General features: G+C 66.6%; 1 protein-coding gene across 1 annotated transcript; it reads left to right on the plus strand.

Annotated features, from left to right (window-relative positions):
• Positions 1 to 689: 689 nt before the first annotated feature.
• Positions 690 to 19,334, plus strand: LMTK3 (lemur tyrosine kinase 3). Its single transcript, XM_059665948.1, is given in 16 exon segments — positions 690 to 1,020; positions 1,920 to 2,053; positions 2,288 to 2,438; positions 3,395 to 3,471; positions 3,957 to 4,075; positions 6,961 to 7,048; positions 7,387 to 7,535; positions 8,616 to 8,700; positions 8,781 to 8,902; positions 9,043 to 9,192; positions 9,565 to 10,672; positions 10,674 to 12,090; positions 13,979 to 14,385; positions 15,648 to 15,783; positions 16,200 to 16,337; positions 19,174 to 19,334. Coding segments are annotated over 16 exon segments (4,374 nt in total). The 5' UTR covers positions 690 to 944; the 3' UTR covers positions 19,191 to 19,334.
• Positions 19,335 to 19,862: the final 528 nt, after the last annotated feature.

Genomic DNA, 19,862 nt, shown 5'->3' on the forward strand with positions numbered 1-19,862 from the left:
GGTGCCTGTGAGTGTTCTTTGTTGCCCGTTTGCCTGTGGAGCGCGCGTGTCTGTGAATGTGTGCCTCGGCATGTCCCCGTGGAGTCCGCGTGGATCTTTGTCTGTGGCATACGCAGCTGTGTATTCTGAGCTCTCCTCCGTCTGTGGCACGCGTGGGTCTTTGTGGTGCTTGGCCGTTCCTGCGTGGCTGGGTGCCCCCGTGCTGAGGGCCAGCCTGCTGGGTGCCCAGGGCAGCCCCTTATCCCTGCGTCTTTGTGTGCGACGTGTCCGTGTCCCCGTCTGCCGATGGCTGTCCACCTTTGTATGTGATGTGCTTGTCTGTGAGGGTCTCTGCGACGCGTGTGTCAGCCGTGTGTGGGCTGCGTATGCCTGCCTGACATCTGCAGCTTGGCGTGGGACACACGTGTCCACGCCGGTGACATGTCACAGCGCTGTCCCGGACGGGCACAGCGGGCCCTGCGCCCCCCATCCCAAGGGTCTGCTGGTCCCTGTCCGTCCCTCTCCCTCCCCTCCCTCCCTCCTGGCAGTCAATGCTACTGGGGAGCCAGTTGCCATGGCGACGCTCCATCCTCCCTCCATCCTCCCTCCTCCCACCCTTCCTCTGACAGGCTCTCCGCTCCCCCAATCCTGGCTGCCCTCGGGGGCGGGGCCCTTATTCTCCCCCCTCCCATCCTACCCTCTCCCCCCACCCCAGCAACCCCGGCTCCCCAGCTCCTCTCCTCTGTCCTCCTCTCCATCCCTTCATCTGCCTGTCCCTTCAGAGAGGGGGAGGGGGGTACCTGAGCCAGCAAGCAGCCCCTCCCTCCCCGTGTCCTGCGTCTCTTGCCCCGCTCCTAGGCGGGGGGAGGCCAGGGTCGCGCGGGTCCCCATGGCTGGGGGCTAAGGGCCCGCCCCCCCTCCTCCCCAGCCGCCACCACCTCCACTTCCCTTCCATCACCGGCAAGATGCCTGCCCCTGGAGCCTTCATCTTCCTCGCGGCCGTCTCCGCCTCCGGCTGCCTGGCGTCCCCGGCCCACCCCGGTGAGTCTGTCTGTCCGGCCATCCGGAGGCCCGGCGGCCCCCACCCCCACCCCGGCTGCCCGGGGGTCTGCCCGGGGGGGCTCTGGCCCCATCACCTGTGTGCATGTCTCCCGGCCGCCGAGCCGGGGCCTGGGGAGCCGCGGAGACGGAGCCTCTCTCTGTCCGCAGGGCCTGTGGGAGGCAGGCCGGGGGCTGGGTGGGGAGGGCGTCCGTTTGGGCAACATGTGTCTGTACACGCATGTGTGTGTGTGCAGGTGTGTGCGGGGGGCCAGGGAAGGACGGGGCCCCCGGGAGAGCTGGGCCAGGGGGAGAAGACTGTCTCAGGCAGACCCAGCACAGGCAGCTGCTCTAGCTTTGGGGGGACCCGGGACTGGCCGGGCTCCCTTCGCAGGGGCTTGGGCTGGGGACGGAGGGCATGTGCGCGCTCCAAGTGCCCCTAAAGGAGACATGCCTCACCCCTGCTAACTAGGGGGAGCAGCATGGGGCAAGCGCCTTCTCCCAGACTGCAGCTGGGGGCTCATCCTCTTCCCCAAACAGGGGGTAATGAGGCTGTCCGGGGGAGCAGATTGTCCATCCTGGGTGCTCCAGGCTCCACTATTCCTTCTCCTTTCCTCGGTCCTCACTGGAATTCTTCCCAAGTCTGGGGTGATGTGATGGAGGGGGTGGGGGGTGGTGTCCCAGCTTGGAGGGAGAGGAGGGACCCCACCCCCAATCACCTGAGAAGGCTCCAAACTACAATCCCCACAATGCTCTGCACCATCCGGCTCCTTTGCCAAGAGGCCGCCGGTTGCAGTGCGTCATGGGAGTTGTAGTCAAGACTGGCCCGGATGGGAGGGGCACGGAGACGGGGAACCAGGGGCTTGAAGTGGGGACGCCAGCCCAGCCCTGTGCGCCCACAGATGGATTCGCCCTGGGCCGGGCCCCTCTGGCTCCTCCCTACGCCGTGGTCCTCATTTCCTGCTCCGGTCTGCTGGCCTTCATCTTCCTCCTCCTCACCTGTCTGTGCTGCAAACGGGGCGATGTCGGCTTTAAGGTGAGGTGCACGAGAGGGTTCCAGGTGGGGAGGAAGACTCCAGCAAGGCCTTTCCCCCCAGCCCAGGGGGTGGGTGAGGGAGAGTGGCGGTCAGTCCGGGAGCACCTTTGGTCCTGAGGTTATGGCCAGATCCGGAGGCTTGGGATGGACATTGGACCGGGACTGAGGACAGTTATGAGAAAGATGGCCTGTCTCGGCCCTGTCTTCTCCCCTCCCCACCCCTCCCGGCTCCAGGAGTTTGAGAACCCCGAAGGGGAGGATTGCTCGGGGGAGTACACTCCCCCGGCCGAGGAGACCTCCTCCTCGCAGTCGCTGCCTGATGTCTACATCCTCCCGCTGGCCGAGGTCTCCCTGCCGATGCCTGCGCCGCAGCCTTCGCATTCAGGTACTGCCCTGCCCCGAATAGGATCCCATGGTCTTTTTTTTTTTTTTAATAAATTTTATTGATTTTTTTACAGAGAGGAAGGGAGAGGGCTAGAGAGTTAGAAACATCGATGAGAGAGAAACATCGATCAGCTGCCTCCTGCACAGCCCCTATTGGGGATGTGCCCGCAACCGAGGTACATGCCCTTGGCTGGAATCGAACCTTGGACTTTTCAGTCCGCAGGCCGACGCTCTAGCCACTGAGCCAAACCAGTCAGGGCCAGATCCCATGGTCTTGAGAGTCTTCTCCTGGAGGCCCCAGGCAGCCAAGGGGACAGGTGGAGGTGGGAGCCCCGGGATCTTGACCCTGGATGGGGTCAGAGATCATCTGGGTTGGAAGCAATTGCTTAATCCAAAACCAGACTTGGCAAAACCAGATTTGGGTTTTGGATTTCGCAATCAGTGGTGGGGCAATCCGTGGTGAGGGCAGCCTCGATCGCCATCTCAGCGGCCGCCAGTGGCAGGCTGCAGTCCCCCACAGGCCCTGGGGATGCTGACGGGAAGGACGGGTTGGATGCTGGAACCTGTGGGCAGCCAGTGAGGAGGCTGAGGTCCCCTCTTTGTTTTTGTTTTTTTAAAATATATTTTTATTGATTTCAGAGAGGGAGGAAGAGGGAGAGGGGGGGGGGATCATTGATGGGTTGCTTCCTGCATGCCCCTTACTGGGGACCGAGCCTGCAACCTACGCATGTGGCTTTGAGCGGAATCAAACCCAGGACCCTTCAGTCCGCAGGCCGACGCTCTATCCACTGAGCCACATCAGCCAGGGCTGAGGTCCCATCATTGGAATGTTGGGGGCAGCCAATGAAGAGAGGGGTTGGTGCCTGCTGTGACCCCCAGTCTCCGCGGAGTTGGGAGGTGTCATGGGCACTTGGGAGGGGAGAGAGTCTCAGGGGCCTCCCCCTTCTGCCCCCCTAGACATGACCACTCCCCTGGGCCTTAGCCGCCAGCACCTCAGCTACCTACAAGAGATTGGGAGTGGCTGGTTTGGGAAGGTGAGTGGGCTGGGGGGGTGGGAGGCAGGGGCTCCATACAGTCCGGGGCTGTACTCCTGTGTTGTGTCCATCCCCCCTGCTCCTACCACTTCTCATCTGCTCCCCGCCTGCTCCCTTGGCCCCCTCAGTTCACCCATCGCCCTCACCTCTATCCACCTCTCACCCACTCCCACCCACCCCATCCCCCCACATCTGTCTGTCAGCGCCTCCCTCCTCACTCCATTGATCACTCCGCCTGGCCACCTGGCTCTCCACGCGTCCGTCTGTCCATCCTTCCATCCGTCCGTCCCTGCATCCATCGGACTCTGGGCTTGTGAGTGTCTGCCCCGGCGCCTGGTGGGGGACGAGGGTGGGATGTGAGGGGAGGGCCTGGAAACGGGGGGGGGGGGGGGGGGCGGGAAGGTGGGAGCCTGCGGTGGGGGGAGGGGGCTCCAGGGGAGGGGGCGGGGGAAGCACACACACTGACTCCGGGCCCCCTGGACCAGGTGATCCTGGGAGAGGTGTTCTCAGACTACACGCCGGCCCAGGTGGTGGTGAAGGAGTTGCGCGCCAGCGCGGGGCCGCTGGAGCAGCGCAAGTTCATCTCGGAAGCGCAGCCCTACAGGTGTGCCGGGCGTGGGCCCTGGGGCCGGGGCGGCCGGGTGTGCGCCCCCTGGGGGTGACCTTTGGAAGTGGGCGGAGCATAGTGTGGGGTCAAACCAGGGTTCGAATCCTGGATCTACCCCTTCCAGGCTGTGCCGCTCAGTCAAGAGGGCTTCCCCCCTCTGAGCCTTGGGTTCTGTCTCTCTCCGGACGGAGCCAGGGCTATGAGAGGCAGAATGGGGAGGGCAAAGGGAGGGCCCGGAAGCAGAGCTGGAGGCCTGCCCTCTCCACTCTGAACCTCAGTGTCTTCCTCTGGAAAGTGAGTCCAGGAAGCCCAAGGGTTCTCATGTAAAGGGCAGCGGAGGGGGGGCTGGGCAGGCGAGGGAGGGTACCCCGTGGTGAGCACTGGGGACATCTCAGGCCCCTGCTTCGTGGGTGAGGAAGCGTGGAATCAGAATCACAGCCCAGGGCCCTGAGCTGGCATCCGAAGTGGCCACCGAGGGGCTCCGTCCCCTCTGCCCGCCCCATGGACGAGGAGGTCTGAGCAGGCGGGATCCTGTCCCCTCCCTGCTGGCCTCCCCGCCGCTCTAAGGGATTCGAGACAAACACTCACTGGAATCACTTGTGCCGTAATAAGCTCCCCGTCACGGAAGGGCTGTGTATAGAGAGACCCCTCGTCAGACAGTTTAAACGTGGGGTTTACCCCGAGACCCGCGCCTTGGACGTTGTCACTCGCTCACTCTAAAACCTCCGTGGCTCCCTATTGCCCACTGGACCAAGTCCCACTCCCCTGCACAGCCTGACCCGGTGCCCTTCCTGCCACTGGACCCCTCGCACCCGCCACCCTCCTCACTAACCCTCCCACCTGTCAGCCTGTTTCTGCCTCAGGACCCTGGCTGTTGCCCCTGGGATATCACTCCAGGCTCACACCCCCAGCTCGGACCCTGCCCTCCTAGGTCCCAGCTCAGACAGGCCTGTGTGCACATGTGCATGCGTACACTCACGCACTCATGCATGCACGCACACATGCACACACGCACACACACACACACTCATGCACACACACACACGCACATCCAAGGCAGGCCCTGGGATCCCCCACACATCAGCTTGTGTGTTTTCTTCATAACACATATCCAGTTTGTCGATTTTCTTTTTAAACATTTTTTAAAAAATATATGTTTTATTGATTTTTCACAGAGAGGAAGGGAGAGAGATAGAGAGTTAGAAACATCGATGAGAGAGAAACATCCATCAGCTGCCTCCTGCACACCCCCTACTGGGGATGTGCCCACAACCAAGGTGCATGCCCTTGACCGGAATCGAACCTGGGACCCTTGAGTCCGCAGGCCGACGCTCTATCCACTGAGCCAAACCGGTCAGGGCCAGTTTGTCGATTTTCCTCTGCTTCGTTGCTTATTTGCCCGTCTCTGCTGGCAACCGCTAGCCGCGTAGGGCGATTCACATTGATGTCCAATCCACTCAAATTAAAAGCTCACTTCCTCCGCTACACTCGCCACCTGCACGGGCCCAGTGGTCACACAGGGCCAGGGGCTGCCGCGGAGACAGCCCGGGGCTAGAGCGTGTTCACCTGCACAGAACGCTCTGTTGGGGGGGCAGGATTGCGCCGGCCGCTGGGGGCCCTCGCTGTCCCCTGGACACAAGTGCCGCTGGCCCTCGGGAGGCTGAGCGAGCCAGCCCTGAGATCCAACCCCAGCTCAGCCGCCGCCCGCTGTGCAACCCTGGGCAAGTCGCTCTGCCTCTCTGGGCCTCCGTGTGCCCTGGCCCCCACGGGGCACAGCGTCCTGCCGCGCAGGGTGGCGGGAGGATCTGATGGCAGGAGCGGCGGCCTGGGCTCGATTGGCAGGTGTGCAGGGAGCCCAGCTTCCTTCTACGTCTGCCATCCAGTCGCCGGCACGGGGTGGGGGGTGGGGGGGGGGCTCCGGCCGCTTTTTGAGCCCCAGCACAGACCCGGGTCCGTGGGAGAAGCAGGAGCGAGAGGCCTGTTCTCCCAAGCAGAGCAGGTTGGAACACGGGTGTGGATGGCTGGGCCCTGGGCCCCGCAGTGCATGAGCGGCCCCTGCCTCCCGCGGGCGCCAGAGGGCAAACGGCTAACCGAGCACCTACTCGCGCCAGGCGCTGGGCTGCAGGCCTGGACCGGCTCATGCCCCCCAGGCCCCAGGCCGTGTGGCGAGGTCAGCCTTTCCTTCCACACGTGTTTATTGGACACCTACTGGTCTGAGGCACTAGGGGTGTGGCTCTATGTACAAAAAGCCCCAAGTCCTCGTCTCCGTGCAACTGGCTGCCTAGTGAAAGAAGGGGCGCCCCCGGTGTTGGGGGTCAGTGTGGTTTCCTGGGCAAATGATGTTTGCTGAGGCCTGAGGGCTGAGGAGGACTCTGATAGGGAGGGTGTAGGACTGTCCGTGCCAAGGCCGGAGCCTAAGCAAGAACCTGTGTTTGCGGAGAGGAACACGGGGGGGGGGGGTGATGCTGGGGGAGGCAGTGCGGCCAGCCGGGGGGCCAGGTGGATCTAGGGAGCACGGAGAGCTGTGAGGTCAGGGACCCACTGAAAGGGAGAGAGGGGAGGCCGGGAGGAGGCTGAGCAGCGAGGCCGGGGTGTGAGGAGGAGGCTTGAGCTGGGGCTGTGGGGAGACGAGGCTGGGGTGAGGAGGAAGGTGGGAGCAGGAGACACTGGGGTCTGGCCCAGGAGCGGGGGGGACAGTGGGCGGTCCTGACAGCGAATGGGGAGGGTGTCTGTGTGGTGGGGGAGACCTGAGGTGAGGAAACTGAGATGGAAAAGGCTGAAGCCACAGTTTGGTTTTGCTGGGGGATGGGCTGGGCTGGGCTGGGCTGGGCTGGGCCGGGGCCGGGCTGCTCTCTGACCCAGCCGCCCCCTCCGCCCCCCAGGAGCCTGCAGCACCCCAACGTCTTGCAGTGCCTGGGCGTCTGCGTGGAGACCTTGCCTTTCCTGCTGATCATGGAGTTCTGTCAGCTGGTGAGGCTCTGCTGGGGGGGGGGGGGGGAAGGGGAGCTGGACAGGGGGCTGGGGACACCTAGGGTCCTAGGACTCCGGCCATAACATCGTCATCATCACGGGACACTGTGTGTGACAAGCGCTGACAGCAGTCAGTCAGGTGGGCCCTCCGCCCGCAGGTGGTGCCAAGCCAGCAGCCAGGCCAGCAGCGAGGCTGCTCTGTTAGCTCTGTTATTACCCCCCTGCCCCTCGGAGGGGCTGCCACTGGGTGCAGGGGGGCCCCCGCCCTCTGGGGGATTGGCTGGAGGTGTGGCAGCTGGGGGGGGGGCGGTGCTGAGCCTCCCTGCCCTTCCTCCCAGGGGGACCTGAAGCGCTACCTCCGGGCCCAGCGGCCCCCAGAGGGCCTGTCCCCTGAGCTGCCCCCGCGCGACCTGCGGACCCTGCAGCGGATGGGCCTGGAGATCGCCCGGGGGCTGGCGCACCTCCACTCCCACAACTACGTGCACAGGTGCCAGCGGGGCCTGGGGAGCAAGCGGGGGGTCTACTTAGGGGAAGGTGGTGAGGCTGGGGGGCAAACACAAAGCAGGAAACCTGGAGGGTCCAGGGAGGGGAAGGGACAGGAGAGGGGAGAGAGGGATTAGGAGGGGGCAGGGGTCACAGGAGGGGGGCAGGGGTCACAGGAGGGGGACAAGGGTCACAGGAGGGGAGCAGGGGTCACAGGAGGGTAGTAGGGGTCACAGGAGGGGAGCAGGGGTCACAGGAGGGGAGCAGGGGTCACAGGAGGGGGACAAGGGTCACAGGAGGGGGGCAGGGGTCACAGGAGGGGAGCAGGGGTCACAGGAGGGGGGCAGGGGTCACAAGAGGGGAGCAGGGATCACAGGAGGGGGACAGGGGTCACAGGAGGGGGGCAGGGGTCACAAGAGGGGAGCAGGGGTCACAGGAGGGGGACAGGGGTCACAGGAGGGGGGCAGGGGTCACAGGAGGGTAGTAGGGGTCATAGGAGGGGAGCAGGGGTCACAGGAGGGGGGCAGGGGTCACAAGAGGGGAGCAGGGGTCACAGGAGGGGGACAGGGGTCACAGGAGGGAGCAGGGGTCATAAGAGTGGGCAGGGGTCACAGGAGGGGGACAGGGGTCACAGGAGGGAGCAGGGGTCATAAGAGTGGGCAGGGGTCACAGGAGGGGAGCAGGGGTCACAGGAGGGGGACAGGGGTCACAGGAGGGAGCAGGGGTCATAAGAGTGGGCAGGGGTCACAGGAGGGGAGCAGGGGTCACAGGAGGGGGACAGGGGTCACAGGAGGGAGCAGGGGTCATAAGAGTGGGCAGGGGTCACAGGAGGGAGCAGGGGTCATAAGAGTGGGCAGGGGTCACAGGAGGGGAGCAGGGGTCACAGGAGGGGGGCAGGGGTCACAGGAGGGGAGCAGGGGTCACAGGAGGGGAGGGGCCAGGAGAGGGGAGGAGTCCAGAGGAGATGGAGGGGGCTTGGGGCTCGATGGAGGGGGGGGCGGAGTGCGGGAAGTGGGCAGGATCTGGGCTGGGGGTGAGCTGCCCAGGCTGCCCCTTCCTCACCGGCCCCTCCCCCGGCACCCAGCGACCTGGCCCTGCGCAACTGCCTGCTGACCTCTGACCTCACCGTGCGCATCGGAGACTACGGGCTGGCCCACAGCAACTACAAGGTGGGCTGCCCGCCCTCCTGGGGGCTGAGGGCGGTGGGGCCGCCCGCCCGCCCGCCCGCCTGACCCTGCCCGGCCCCCAGGAGGACTACTACCTGACCCCCGAGCGCCTGTGGGTCCCCCTGCGCTGGGCGGCCCCGGAGCTGCTGGGCGAGCTGCACGGGACCTTCATGGTGGTGGACCAGAGCCGCGAGAGCAACATCTGGTAGGGCCGGGCGCCGGCGGCCGGGCAGGGCGGGCGGGCGGGAGGGCCACAGCCATCACCCGTGCCACGGATGGGGAAACCGGGGCCCCAGGCCGGTCAGGGTGGGGCTCTGACCTCTCGCTGCCCTCTGCTCCCTGCAGGTCCCTGGGGGTGACGCTGTGGGAGCTGTTCGAGTTCGGGGCGCAACCCTACCGCCACCTGTCCGACGAGGAGGTCCTTGCCTTCGTGGTCCGCCAGCAGCACGTCAAGCTGGCCCGGCCCCGGCTCAAGCTGCCCTACGGGGACTACTGGTGAGGGCCGCACCCGGGACGGTGCCAGGACCCCCGCCTCCTTCACACAGCACCCGCAGCCTCAGCCCTCGCTGCCGCCCCCAGAGCGGGGCGGGGTGCCCCCAGCCCTCCGCCAGCGCCTGCTGCAGGAGCCGGAGCGCCAGCGCTGGTGTCTGAGCGGGGGCCCCTCACCCCTAGAAGCCCCGGCTGCTGGCCTTTCTCTGACCCCGAGCGCACAGGCAGACACGAAGGCCGCCCTAACCCTTCTGCCCTCACAGGGCCTCGCTGTCCCCTTCCTCTCGGCCCCTGTCCTCTCCCCCCGGGTGTCCGGCCCCCTCTCTCTGGGTCTCTGCCCCCAGGGCTCTGCCCACGCCCGCCTCTCCTCTCCCCCAGGTACGACATCCTGCAGTCCTGCTGGCGGCCGCCGGCCCAGCGCCCCTCGGCCTCTGACCTGCAGCTGCAGCTCACCTACCTGCTCTCCGAGCGGCCCCCGCGGCCCCCGCCCCCCCCACCCCCGCCCCGGGACGGCCCCTTCCCCTGGCCCTGGCCCGCCACCCACAGCGCGCCCCGCCCGGGCACCCTCTCCTCGCCGTTCCCCCTGTTGGACGGCTTCCCCGGGGCCGACCCCGACGACGTGCTCACGGTCACCGAGAGCAGCCGCGGCCTCAACCTCGAGTGCCTGTGGGAGAAGGCGCGGCGGGGGGCCGGCCGGGGTGGGGGGGCCCCGGCCTGGCAGCCGGCGTCCGCGCCCCCGGCCCCCCACGCCAACCCCTCCAACCCCTTCTACGAGGCGCTGTCCACGCCCAGCGTGCTGCCCGTCATCAGCGCCCGCAGCCCCTCTGTGGGCAGCGAGTACTACATCCGCCTGGAGGAGCACGGCTCCCCGCCCGAGCCCCTCTTCCCCAACGACTGGGACCCCCTGGACGCCGGCGTGCCGGCCCCCCAGGCGCCCCAGGCCCCGTCCGAGGTGCCCCAGCTGGTCTCCGAGACCTGGGCCTCCCCCCTCTTCCCGGCGCCCCGGCCCTTCCCGGCCCCGGCCTCGGCCTCGGGCAGCTTCCTCCTGAGCGGCTGGGACCCCGAGGGCCGGGGTGCGGGGGAGACCCTGGCGGGGGACCCTGCCGAGGTGCTGGGGGAGCGGGGGGCCGCCTGGGCCGAGGAGGAGGAGGAGGAAGAGGAGGAGGAGGGCAGCTCCCCCGGCGGGGACAGCAGCAGCCTCGGGGGCGGCCTCAGCCGCCGCGGCCACCTGCCCTGCCCGCTGTGCAGCCGGGAGGGGGCCTGCTCCTGCTTGCCCCTGGAGCGGGGCGAGGCCGTGGCCGGCTGGGGGGGCCACCCCGCCCTGGGCTGTCCCCACCCCCCAGAGGACGACTCGTCCCTGAGGGCCGAGCGGGGCTCCCTGGCCGACCTGCCCATGGCCCCCCCCTCCTCGGCCCCCCCCGAGTTTCTGGACCCCCTCATGGGGGCCGCGGCGCCTCAGTACCCCGGGCGGGGGCCACCACCCGCTCCCCCCCCCCCCGCCGCCACCTCCCCGGGCCCCCGCGGACCCCGCCGTGTCCCCAGACCCCCCTTCAGCCGTGGCCAGTCCCGGCTCAGGCCTGTCGTCTCCGGGCCCCAAGCCGGGGGACAGCGGCTACGAGACCGAGACCCCTTTTTCCCCCGAGGGAGCCTTCCCAGGTGGGGGGGCGGCCGAGGAGGAAGGGGTCCCTCGGCCACGGGCTCCCCCCGAGCCCCCCGACCCGGGAGCGCCCCGGCCGCCCCCAGACCCGGGTCCCCTCCCGCCGCCGGGGGCCCGGGAGAAGCCAACCTTCGTAGTTCAAGTGAGCACCGAGCAGCTGCTGATGTCCCTGCGGGAGGACGTGACGCGGAACCTCCTGGGGGGGAAGGCGACGGCCGCCCGGGGCGCGGGGCCCCGGAAAGCAGGGAGAGGCCCCGGGAGCCAGGAGAGAGCCCCGGGCCCGGGCGGGGACCCCACAGCCCCGGGCAGCGGGCGGAAAGCCTCCAGCCCGAGCGAGGACCCGAGCCTCCCCGTGAACGGGGTGACAGTGTTGGAGAACGGGGGGCAGGCAGCCCCAGGCATCCAGGAGAAGGCGGCAGAGAATGGGGGCCCGGAGTTCCCGGAGAGAGAAGAGACAGCGCTGGAGAATGGGGAGCTGACGCCCCCAAGGAGGGAGGAGACGGTGCTGGAGAATGGGGAGCTGAGGTCCCCGGAGAGAGAAGAGACAGTGTTGGTGAATGGGGGGCCGACACCCCCAAAGATGGAGGAGACGGTGTCAGAGAATGGGGGCCCGAGACTCCCCAGGAACACCGAGAGGCTGCCAGAGACTGGGCCCTGGAGAGCCCCAGGGCCCTGGGAGAAGAAGCCCGAGAGTGGGGGGCCAGCCCCCACGATAGGGGAGCCAGCCCCAGAGACGCTGCCGGCGAGAGCCCCCGCCCCCGGCACAGTGGCCTTGCCCCAGAACGGCGGGGAGACGGCCCCTGGCCCCCCTGGCCCAGCCCCCAGGAGCGTGGTGTTGGAACTGGGGACCAAGAGGAGAGCCCCCGAGACTGGGGGGGCATCGAGAGCCCCCGGGGCTGGGAGGCCGGACCTCGGGAGTGGGGGCCGAGCCCCAGCGGGCACGGGGACGGCCCCCGGCGGCGGCCCCGGAAGCGGCGCGGACGCAAAGGCAGGATGGGCAGACAGCACGAGGCCACAGCCGCCCCCACCGCTGCCCCCGGAGCCGAGGAGGCCGGAGCCAGCGCCCCAGAAGGCCAGGCCGGAGGCGGGCCCCGAGGGAGAGGCCGGGGCGCCAGACAGCAGGGCCGGAGGAGACCCGGCACCCAGCGGAGACGGGGAGCCCCCCAAGCCCGAGAGGAAGGGTCCCGAGATGCCACGGCTGTTCTTGGACTTGGGACCCCCGCAGGGGAACAGCGAGCAGATCAAAGGTGAGGGGGCCGCTGGGAGTGTGGGGGTGAGGTGGGGGGTGCCGGGGGCGCAGGGGAGAGGCTGGGGCTCCTGGTAGCGGACGGGTCAGGCCGGCGGTGACAAGTGCAGACACAGGAGCTGGGCCCCCTGGGCTCAGAGCCTTGGGCAAAGGACCTTACTTCTCCGTGCCTCGGTTTCCCCATCGGCCAAAAAATGGGTGGCAAGGATGGCACCTACCTGCTAGGGTTGTTGTATGAGTGACACACACCCTTATACACCTGCTTTTATTATTGCGATTCACAGACCAGGAGGCTCGAATTCAGATGCCCAGGGGTGCCAGCCAGTATTGAGGCCTGAATGAGGTCAGGGGGGGAGGTGGGGGGAGCTGGAAGTACAGCCACTTCGCTCTGTTCAGGAATGCCCACTGGGAGGCGCCAGATTTGCTGCTTTCCCCTTTTAAACCAGGGTTCTCGGTGTTTCAAAGGTGGAAATCAATTCAAAGGGAGCGTACCTGAGGGCTGGGCTGGGCTGTGGACACGTGATCTCTGCTGTCCACTTCGCAGCGAGCTGAGGCCTCTATCCAGCGTGCCAGGCCCTGAGCTGCCCAAGGCTGGGCCGCAGGGCGTCTCAGGCCCGGCCCTGCCTCCAGGGTATCGGTGACCTGAAAGCGGTAGACAGGCCTCTTTCTGGAAATTGCGTTTGGAAAGGAACACAGGAAGTGTTGTGTCACAGAGGGGACGAGTTAGGAGAAGATAAATGAAGAGTAAAGATAAATTGAGTTAGAAAAGGAAGGCCCATCCAGGCAGAAGGAACAGCCTATGCAAAGGCTCAGAGGGGGGAAGTCAAGCCTCTATTGAGACATAGGCAAAGGGACCGTGGTTCCACTGGAATCACCCACAGGCCCGATTTCCTTAAACCCCCGGTGTGAAAGTTACGACGACCGGGCCCTGTTTTATTTTGACAAACTCACAGCCACACCTGAGTGAAGACGGCTTACATCTGCGTCTACCAGAGGAGCCTGTGGCTCAGGAGGGAAAGGCTGGGAAGAGGTCTGGGCAGACAATGTTCCTTCTTCAAACTCAGTTTATTTTTTAAAAAAAAATATTTTTATTGATTTCAGAGAGGAAGGGAGAGGGAGAGGGAGATAGAAACATCAATGATAAGGGATGAGATCTGGGAGCCTCAGGGCGGGAAAGGGCCTAGCGATGGTTAGACACGCCCATTTTGTCTGGTGATTGGGGGCCAGAGAGGGAAAGTACCTTGTAGACATCACATAGCGGGGATTAATGTTTCCATCAGCCCCACAAACATGGGCTGCGCACGTCTGTGTGCTTGGGGCTTGGGGATGCAGCCGGAACGAGCGGGACTCGGCCTCCGTTCTGTGGAAAGGCCAACACTAATCGCGTCACCTGCTTTTGAAAAATATAGTTATATACTGAGGTGATCTCTCGAAGGAGAGGTGCGTGATGCTGGGGGTGCAGAGCTGGGGGTCTGGCCCGAGGACCGCCTGGGGGGGCTCTGAAGGCTCTGGCTGCCCCGATCTAGCTGGAGGATGACCAGGACTTGAGTTAAAAAAGGACGTTCCAGACAGAAGCAGCAGCCCAGGCACAGGCTCAGGGGTGGGAGGAAGCGGGAGGTGGCCCTGCTGGATGGAAGTCAAGCCAGAATGAGGTGGGGACGGGGCTAGCAGAGGTCGGCAGGGCCCGGTGGGTCGGGGGGAGGTGGCACGGGGGTCGGGGCGCGGCAGGCCTCTCGCCCTGCGTGGAGGAGGACCCCCGTGCAGCCCCGGGGCTCACCAGGAGGGAAACTGAGGCCCCGACTGTGGTCCGAGATGACCTGAGGACACAGCCAGGCGGAGGCATGTCTCGGTTCCCCAGGATGGGGCTCACCCGGTCTCTCCTCTCGCAGCCAAGCTCTCCCGGCTCTCGCTGGCGCTGCCGCCGCTCACGCTTACGCCGTTCCCGGGGCCGGGCCCGCGGCGGCCCCCGTGGCAGGACGCGGACGGCGGGGCGGCTGGCGGGGAGGCCGGCGGGGCGGGGGCGCCGGGGCCGGCGGAGGAGGACGGGGAGGACGAGGACGAGGAGGAGGAGGAGGACGAGGCGGCGGGCGCGGCGGCGGGCCCGCGGGGCCCCGGGAGGTCCCGGGCAGCCCCGGTGCCGGTCGTGGTGAGCAACTCCGACGGGGACGCGGCCCGCCCGTTGCGGGGGCTGCTCAAGTCGCCGCGCGGGGCCGACGAGTCCGAGGACAGCGAGCTGGAGAGGAAGCGCAAGATGGTCTCCTTCCACGGGGACGTGACCGTCTACCTCTTCGACCAGGTGCGCGGCCGGGGCGGGGCACAGGAGCGGGGGCGGGGCCTGCAGGGTAGGGGCGGAGCCTGCAGGGTAGGGGCGGGGCACAGGAGCCGGGGCGGGGCCTGCAGGGTAGGGGCGGGGCACAGGAGCCGGGGCGGGGCCTGCAGGGTAGGGGCGGGGCACAGGTGCGGGGGGCGGGGGATTGGGGCGAGATTGGAGGATGAGATGAAGCGTTGAGTGTGAAGGCGGAACCTGGGAATGGGCGGGGCCAGGAGGATGGGCGGGGCCAGGAGGATGGGCCGGGCCCGGAGCGTGGGTGGGTCCTGGAGAGAGAGGGGGAGAGGATCTGGAAAGGACACAGGTTTCCCACTTTAAATTCATCCCTTTGCAAACTGACTTTGCTTTGCAAAAGGGTGACTTTGAAGTGGAATACCTGCATCTGGGAGAGACCAGGGAGAAAATGTTGAGAGGGACGCGGGGGCCTGGGCTATGGGGGCGGAGCCTCGTGCGTTGGGGGCGGGGCTTGCGCACCAGCCCCGGGGTGGAGGCTAAGGGGCTGGCTCGGGATGGATCTTACCCGCGAGGGGCGAGTCCTGGAGAGGCTGCGGGTAGGACGGTTTAGAGTGGGTTCAGGGGTGGGCTGGCTAATGAGCGGGGGCGGGCCTAGAGAAACGGGTGAGGGTTGTGTCCCTAGAGGCGGGTAGTGTTGTGGAGACACCGGGAGGGCGTGATGGTGCCTGTGCACTGGGGCCCGACCTAACTGAGCCGGAGGCGGGGCGAGCCGGGCTGAGGCCCTGAGCGGAGGGGCCCGAAACAAAAGGATGGGGCTTGGCGGGCGGGGTCCAAGGGGAGAGTCAGGGGGTGCGCTAGATGGGGTGGGGGTTTGGAGGACCACAGCCACAGGTAGTCCTGGGGCCCGAATTGGGACTCTGCAGCCGAGATCTCAGAGGTAGGTAGGTAGGGGCCCTGCAGACGGGCGGGGTGCACGGAGGTAGCATGGGTTCGGGGGCCCCTGGAGGCAGCGCGTGGAGCCAGGAGGATATTCCAGCGGGGGGCTGTCCGGGTGAGTGGGCGGGGCTCCGCCGTCAGGGGCGCGGCCTAGGGAGGGGGTGCGGTTAAGGCTGTCCCGCGGCTTCGAAGGCAGATTAGAGAAACTTGGGGGTGCAGGCATCCCCAGAGCGTTTAATATAAACTGAGAAATGTTCGCGGGGCTTGTTGCTTGCTGAGGTGCAGTGGTGGGACGTGACGGTTCGCCCCCTCTCGCCCCCCCTCCTCTGTCTTCATAGGAGACGCCAACCAACGAGCTGAGCGTCCAGGGCCCCCCCGAGGGGGACACGGACCCGTCTACGCCGCCAGCGCCCCCGACGCCTCCCCACCCCGCCACCCCCGCAGATGGGTTTCCCAGCAACGACAGCGGCTTTGGTGAGGGGCGGGGCCTGAGAGGAGCGGGGGGGGGGGCTTGGGAAGGGGCGGGGGCTGAGAGGAGGGGGGCTTTGGGAAGGGGCGGGGCCTGAGAGGAGGGGGGCTTGAGGAGGGGCGGGGCCTGAGAGGAGCGGGGGCTTGGGAAGGGGCGTGGCCTGAGAGGAGGGGGCTTGGGAAGGGGCGTGGCCTGAGAGGAGGGGGCTTTGGGAAGGGGCGGGGCCTGAGAGGAGGGGGGCTTGAGGAGGGGCGGGGCCTGAGAGGAGGGGGGCTTTGGGAAGGGGCGGGGCCTGAGAGGAGGGGGGGCTTGAGGAGGGGCGGGGCCTGGGGGAGGGGCGGGACTGAAGGTGGAGGGGCTCCCGGAGGGTCTGAGGATCTGACCTCGTCCTCTGCTCTCCCCCTGCACCCCCTCCCGCCAGGAGGCAGTTTCGAGTGGGCGGAGGATTTCCCCCTCCTCCCCCCGCCAGGGCCCCCCCTGTGCTTCTCCCGCTTCTCCGTCTCGCCTGCGCTGGAGACCCCGGGGGCGCCCACCCGGGCCCCCGACGCCAGGCCCGCAGGTAACGTGCTTCAGATCCCACCCGGTTACCGGGCTCTCTCTGTCCCCATCGGCCTCCCTCCGCAGTCCTGTCCCCACGTCTGACTCCCCCTGCCCCCCCCACCTCAGTCCCCTCCTTCCCCTCTGTCAACGCTGCTCATCGCCGAGACCCCCCCAAACTCTGGACCCGTTCGGACCAGGCGGTGTCCATTAGACGGGCCTCCCCGAGCCTCGGTTCCCCTTCTGCAAGGATCTCCTCCGAGTCTTTCCCATCGTCGCCCCATCTCTGGGTGGGGCTCCTGCCTGGCCCTTCCAGGCTCCTCAGCCCCCCTCCCTTCAGACCAGGAGCGGGGCCCCGGTGCCCAGCTGGGTGGTATGAGCCTGAGCAGACAGAACCTGGCCAGGATCCCACAGCAATAACAATGGTTGCACTGCTAATAATAATAATAATAATAATAGCAAGCGCTGGCAGAGACCCTACCCTGTGCTTGCCGCACCTCGGCCCATTTAATCCTCCCTGTGATCCCGCCGGGTGGATTCTGGTCTCGTCCCCGGAGAAAACCCAGGCAGGAGGGGAGTGGGGAGCCGGGGTACAGACCCCAGCTGCCTGGCCCGCTCCCGGGGTCAGTGTTTGTCAAGCCCTTTTCTGTGGGCTTAGAAGAGGCGCAAGTCACCCTCAGTTTTTGATGTCCCAGAGCTAAGGCCGTCCTCACCAAGAGGAGGGCACAGCCCTGGCTCAGGGCGGGACTGGGACTAGAGAGGGATGAGACCCAGGCGCTCTGCTGCCTCCTGCTGCCGACACCGAGAACTGCCCTGGGCCAGGCAGGTGCAGGCAGGCAGAGCTGCGAAGGTAGGAGGGACCACCGGGTGGGTTCCATTCCTACTTCCCCAAATCGTGCCTGCGCCCCACGAGCGGGCCCTGCTAAGTGAGGTAAGGCGAGCTGCTCTCCCTCCCTGGGCCTCGGTCTCCTCATCTGTGGAATGGGGGCGATCACACGCTGCATTGTCGAGAGGGTTTACCTGGCTTACTGCTCCCCGTGCACGGAGCCGGGGCCCAGAGCAGCGAGTGGTCTCCAGCTGGTAGCTGCTTCTGTGCTTAAACAGTAGACGTTTATTGAGCATCGGCCGTGTGCAGGTGCGGTGCTGGGCACCGGGATTCCCAGCTGAGCCAGGTCGATGAGCCCGCCCTGCCCCCTGACGCTGACCCCACAGTCATCTGAGAAAGCAGGTGACAACAGGAAAGGGCTTTGTCTCCCCGGAGAACCGTGGACGTGCCCCTTAACCAGGGATTTGAGGGATGATGGTCGTTAACTAGGTGAAGAGGAAGGGGACAGCAAGCTAGCAGGCTGAACAGCTTGCGCAAAGGGCCTGAGGCAGGAGAGAGCTTGGCCAGCTTAAGGAACAGAAGGGAAGCGGTGTGTGGGGGGGTGACTAAGAGAGTTGGGGCAGATGGAGGGGAGGGGAAGGCGACAGGGGCGGGGCAGACCATGTAGGGCTTGGGGATGGGCTGAGGGGTGGGGCCTTAGTCCTGGGGAGTTAGGGAGCCGTGGGAGGGCCGTGATCAGGATGGGCCAACTCAGCCCCGGGTGTAGCAGGACCCCCCTGGGGCCACATGGGGCCGACGGGCCTGGGAAGGAGGCCGGGTCACAGTCCAGGAGGGACACTCGAGGACACATGGAGTCAAGGCCAGAGGGAGGGGGCCGAGGGCTGACTTCACTTGGCTGCATTGTCAGCTTTCACCCCAAATGTCACTTCCTCCCAGAGGCCTTCTCTGAGGCCCCCGTGAGGACAGGGTGGGTTCCAGGGCGTGGGGACGGCGGCCAAGTGGTGAGTCAGGGCTCGGGCTGCCGGGCCAGCAATGAAGATGACTTTACCTTTAATCACCGGGAGCGAGAGGGAGGGCGGATTGTCTGAAACCCCAAGTGCCTTCCTCAGGCGGCAGCCGGTCCCCTGCCACTGGGCTGGGAGGCTGGGGAGCCAGGCAGGGCCCCCTGACTCCGCCAACCCCTGTGCTCACGTGGCGTTGCCCCCCACTCAACAAATGCCCCCTGGGTGCTGAGGGACGCCTCGTATCCCAGAGTCTCCCCACTCCTTTGAAAAGGACACGAGGGTCGTGCTCCCCGCTTAACGAGAAGGAAGCTGAAGTACAGGGGTGGGGAGCGAGGGCAGCGACTTGACCGAGACCACCCAGGGAAGAGGTGGGGTGGAGAGTGAGGGCGCCGGTGAGGGGCCCCCGGCGAGGTCCTCCACCCCCAAGCCCTTGTTTCTCTGGGGTGTGGAATGGGGCGGGGACCGTCCCTTCCGTTTGGAGAGGAGGGGTCCGGGGAAGGCAGGTGGGAGGGCGCCCTGTGGCAGGCCCGGCGCTGGACGCTGGGATGCAGCAGGGACCACGGACCCGACCTCCCTGAGCGTATGCTAGAGGGGCAAGCAGACAGGAAGCTCTGGGATTCTGCCTGGGATGATCCCAGAGGAGGAAGAGAAAAGTAGCCACAGGACAATGCCACGGGGGGGGGGGGGGGCGTCTGCTTGACTGAAAATGGCCAGGGGAGGCCTCTGGGGAGGGGCGTCCAGCAGCGGCCTGAGTTCATGGAGGGCTAAGGGCAGGGGTTCTGTGCAGTGGGAACCACACGTGCAAAGGCCCTGGGGTAGGACTGAGCTTGGAGCCTAGAAGGCAGCGAGGGGGCTGCTGGCTGCAGCAGAGTGAGCGAGGGGAGGGGCCAGGTGGGGACAGGAAGGGGCCCAGCGGATTGTGGGGGGGGGGGTGGCGCCTGGGAGCCGCAGTAAGGGATTTGCTCTCCCTCCCAGTGAGCCTTTCCGCCCCGTAACCCTGCTTCTCTCTCCACTCCCTTTGTCGTCAGGCCCTGTGGAGAACTGACCCCCCAAAGACCCGAACCCCCTGTGCCCCCAGAAGAGGGGTTGAGAATAGAATCTTCTGTGGACGACGGAGCCACTGCCACCACCTCAGACACCGCCTCTGGGGAGGCCCCTGAGGCTGGGCCCTCCCCCTCCCCCACCATGTGCCAAACAGGAGGCCCTGGCCCCCTGCCCCTCAGCCCCCCGGACGGCTCCCCTGATCCCCCCGACCCCCTCGGTGCCAAATGAGGCAGGAAGCCCCTCCCCCTCCCCAGAGAGCCACCTTCTTGGAACTGAACTGGACTTTTTCGGGCCCGGAGCCCCTGGGCACAGCGGAGGCCCCTCCTCACCCTCTCCCGCCTCAGACGGGGCCGCAGGCTTCGGGGGACCTGGACTCCCCATCTCGCGATTCCCCTTCCCCGCCCCAGCCTGGCCCCTGGAGGGGCTTCTGGTCCAAACCTTCGCGTGGCATTTTCACATTATTTAAAAAGACAAAAACAACTTTTTGGAGGAATGCGGGGCCTCTGTGTGTTTCGGGGGGCAAAGAGGGGAGGATGCAGGGAGCAGGGGCCACCCAGGAGACGCCGCCATCCTCACCACCCAGGCGGACAGACGGGAACATGGAGGCTCAGGAGGGCCGAGACGCCCGGCTCCGCTCCCCTGCACCCCCGCTCCGAGGTCAGCATCACTGATC

This window comes from Myotis daubentonii, chromosome 15, assembly GCF_963259705.1.
Source record: "Myotis daubentonii chromosome 15, mMyoDau2.1, whole genome shotgun sequence".
In the NCBI taxonomy this organism is placed as follows: Eukaryota; Metazoa; Chordata; class Mammalia; order Chiroptera; family Vespertilionidae; genus Myotis; species Myotis daubentonii.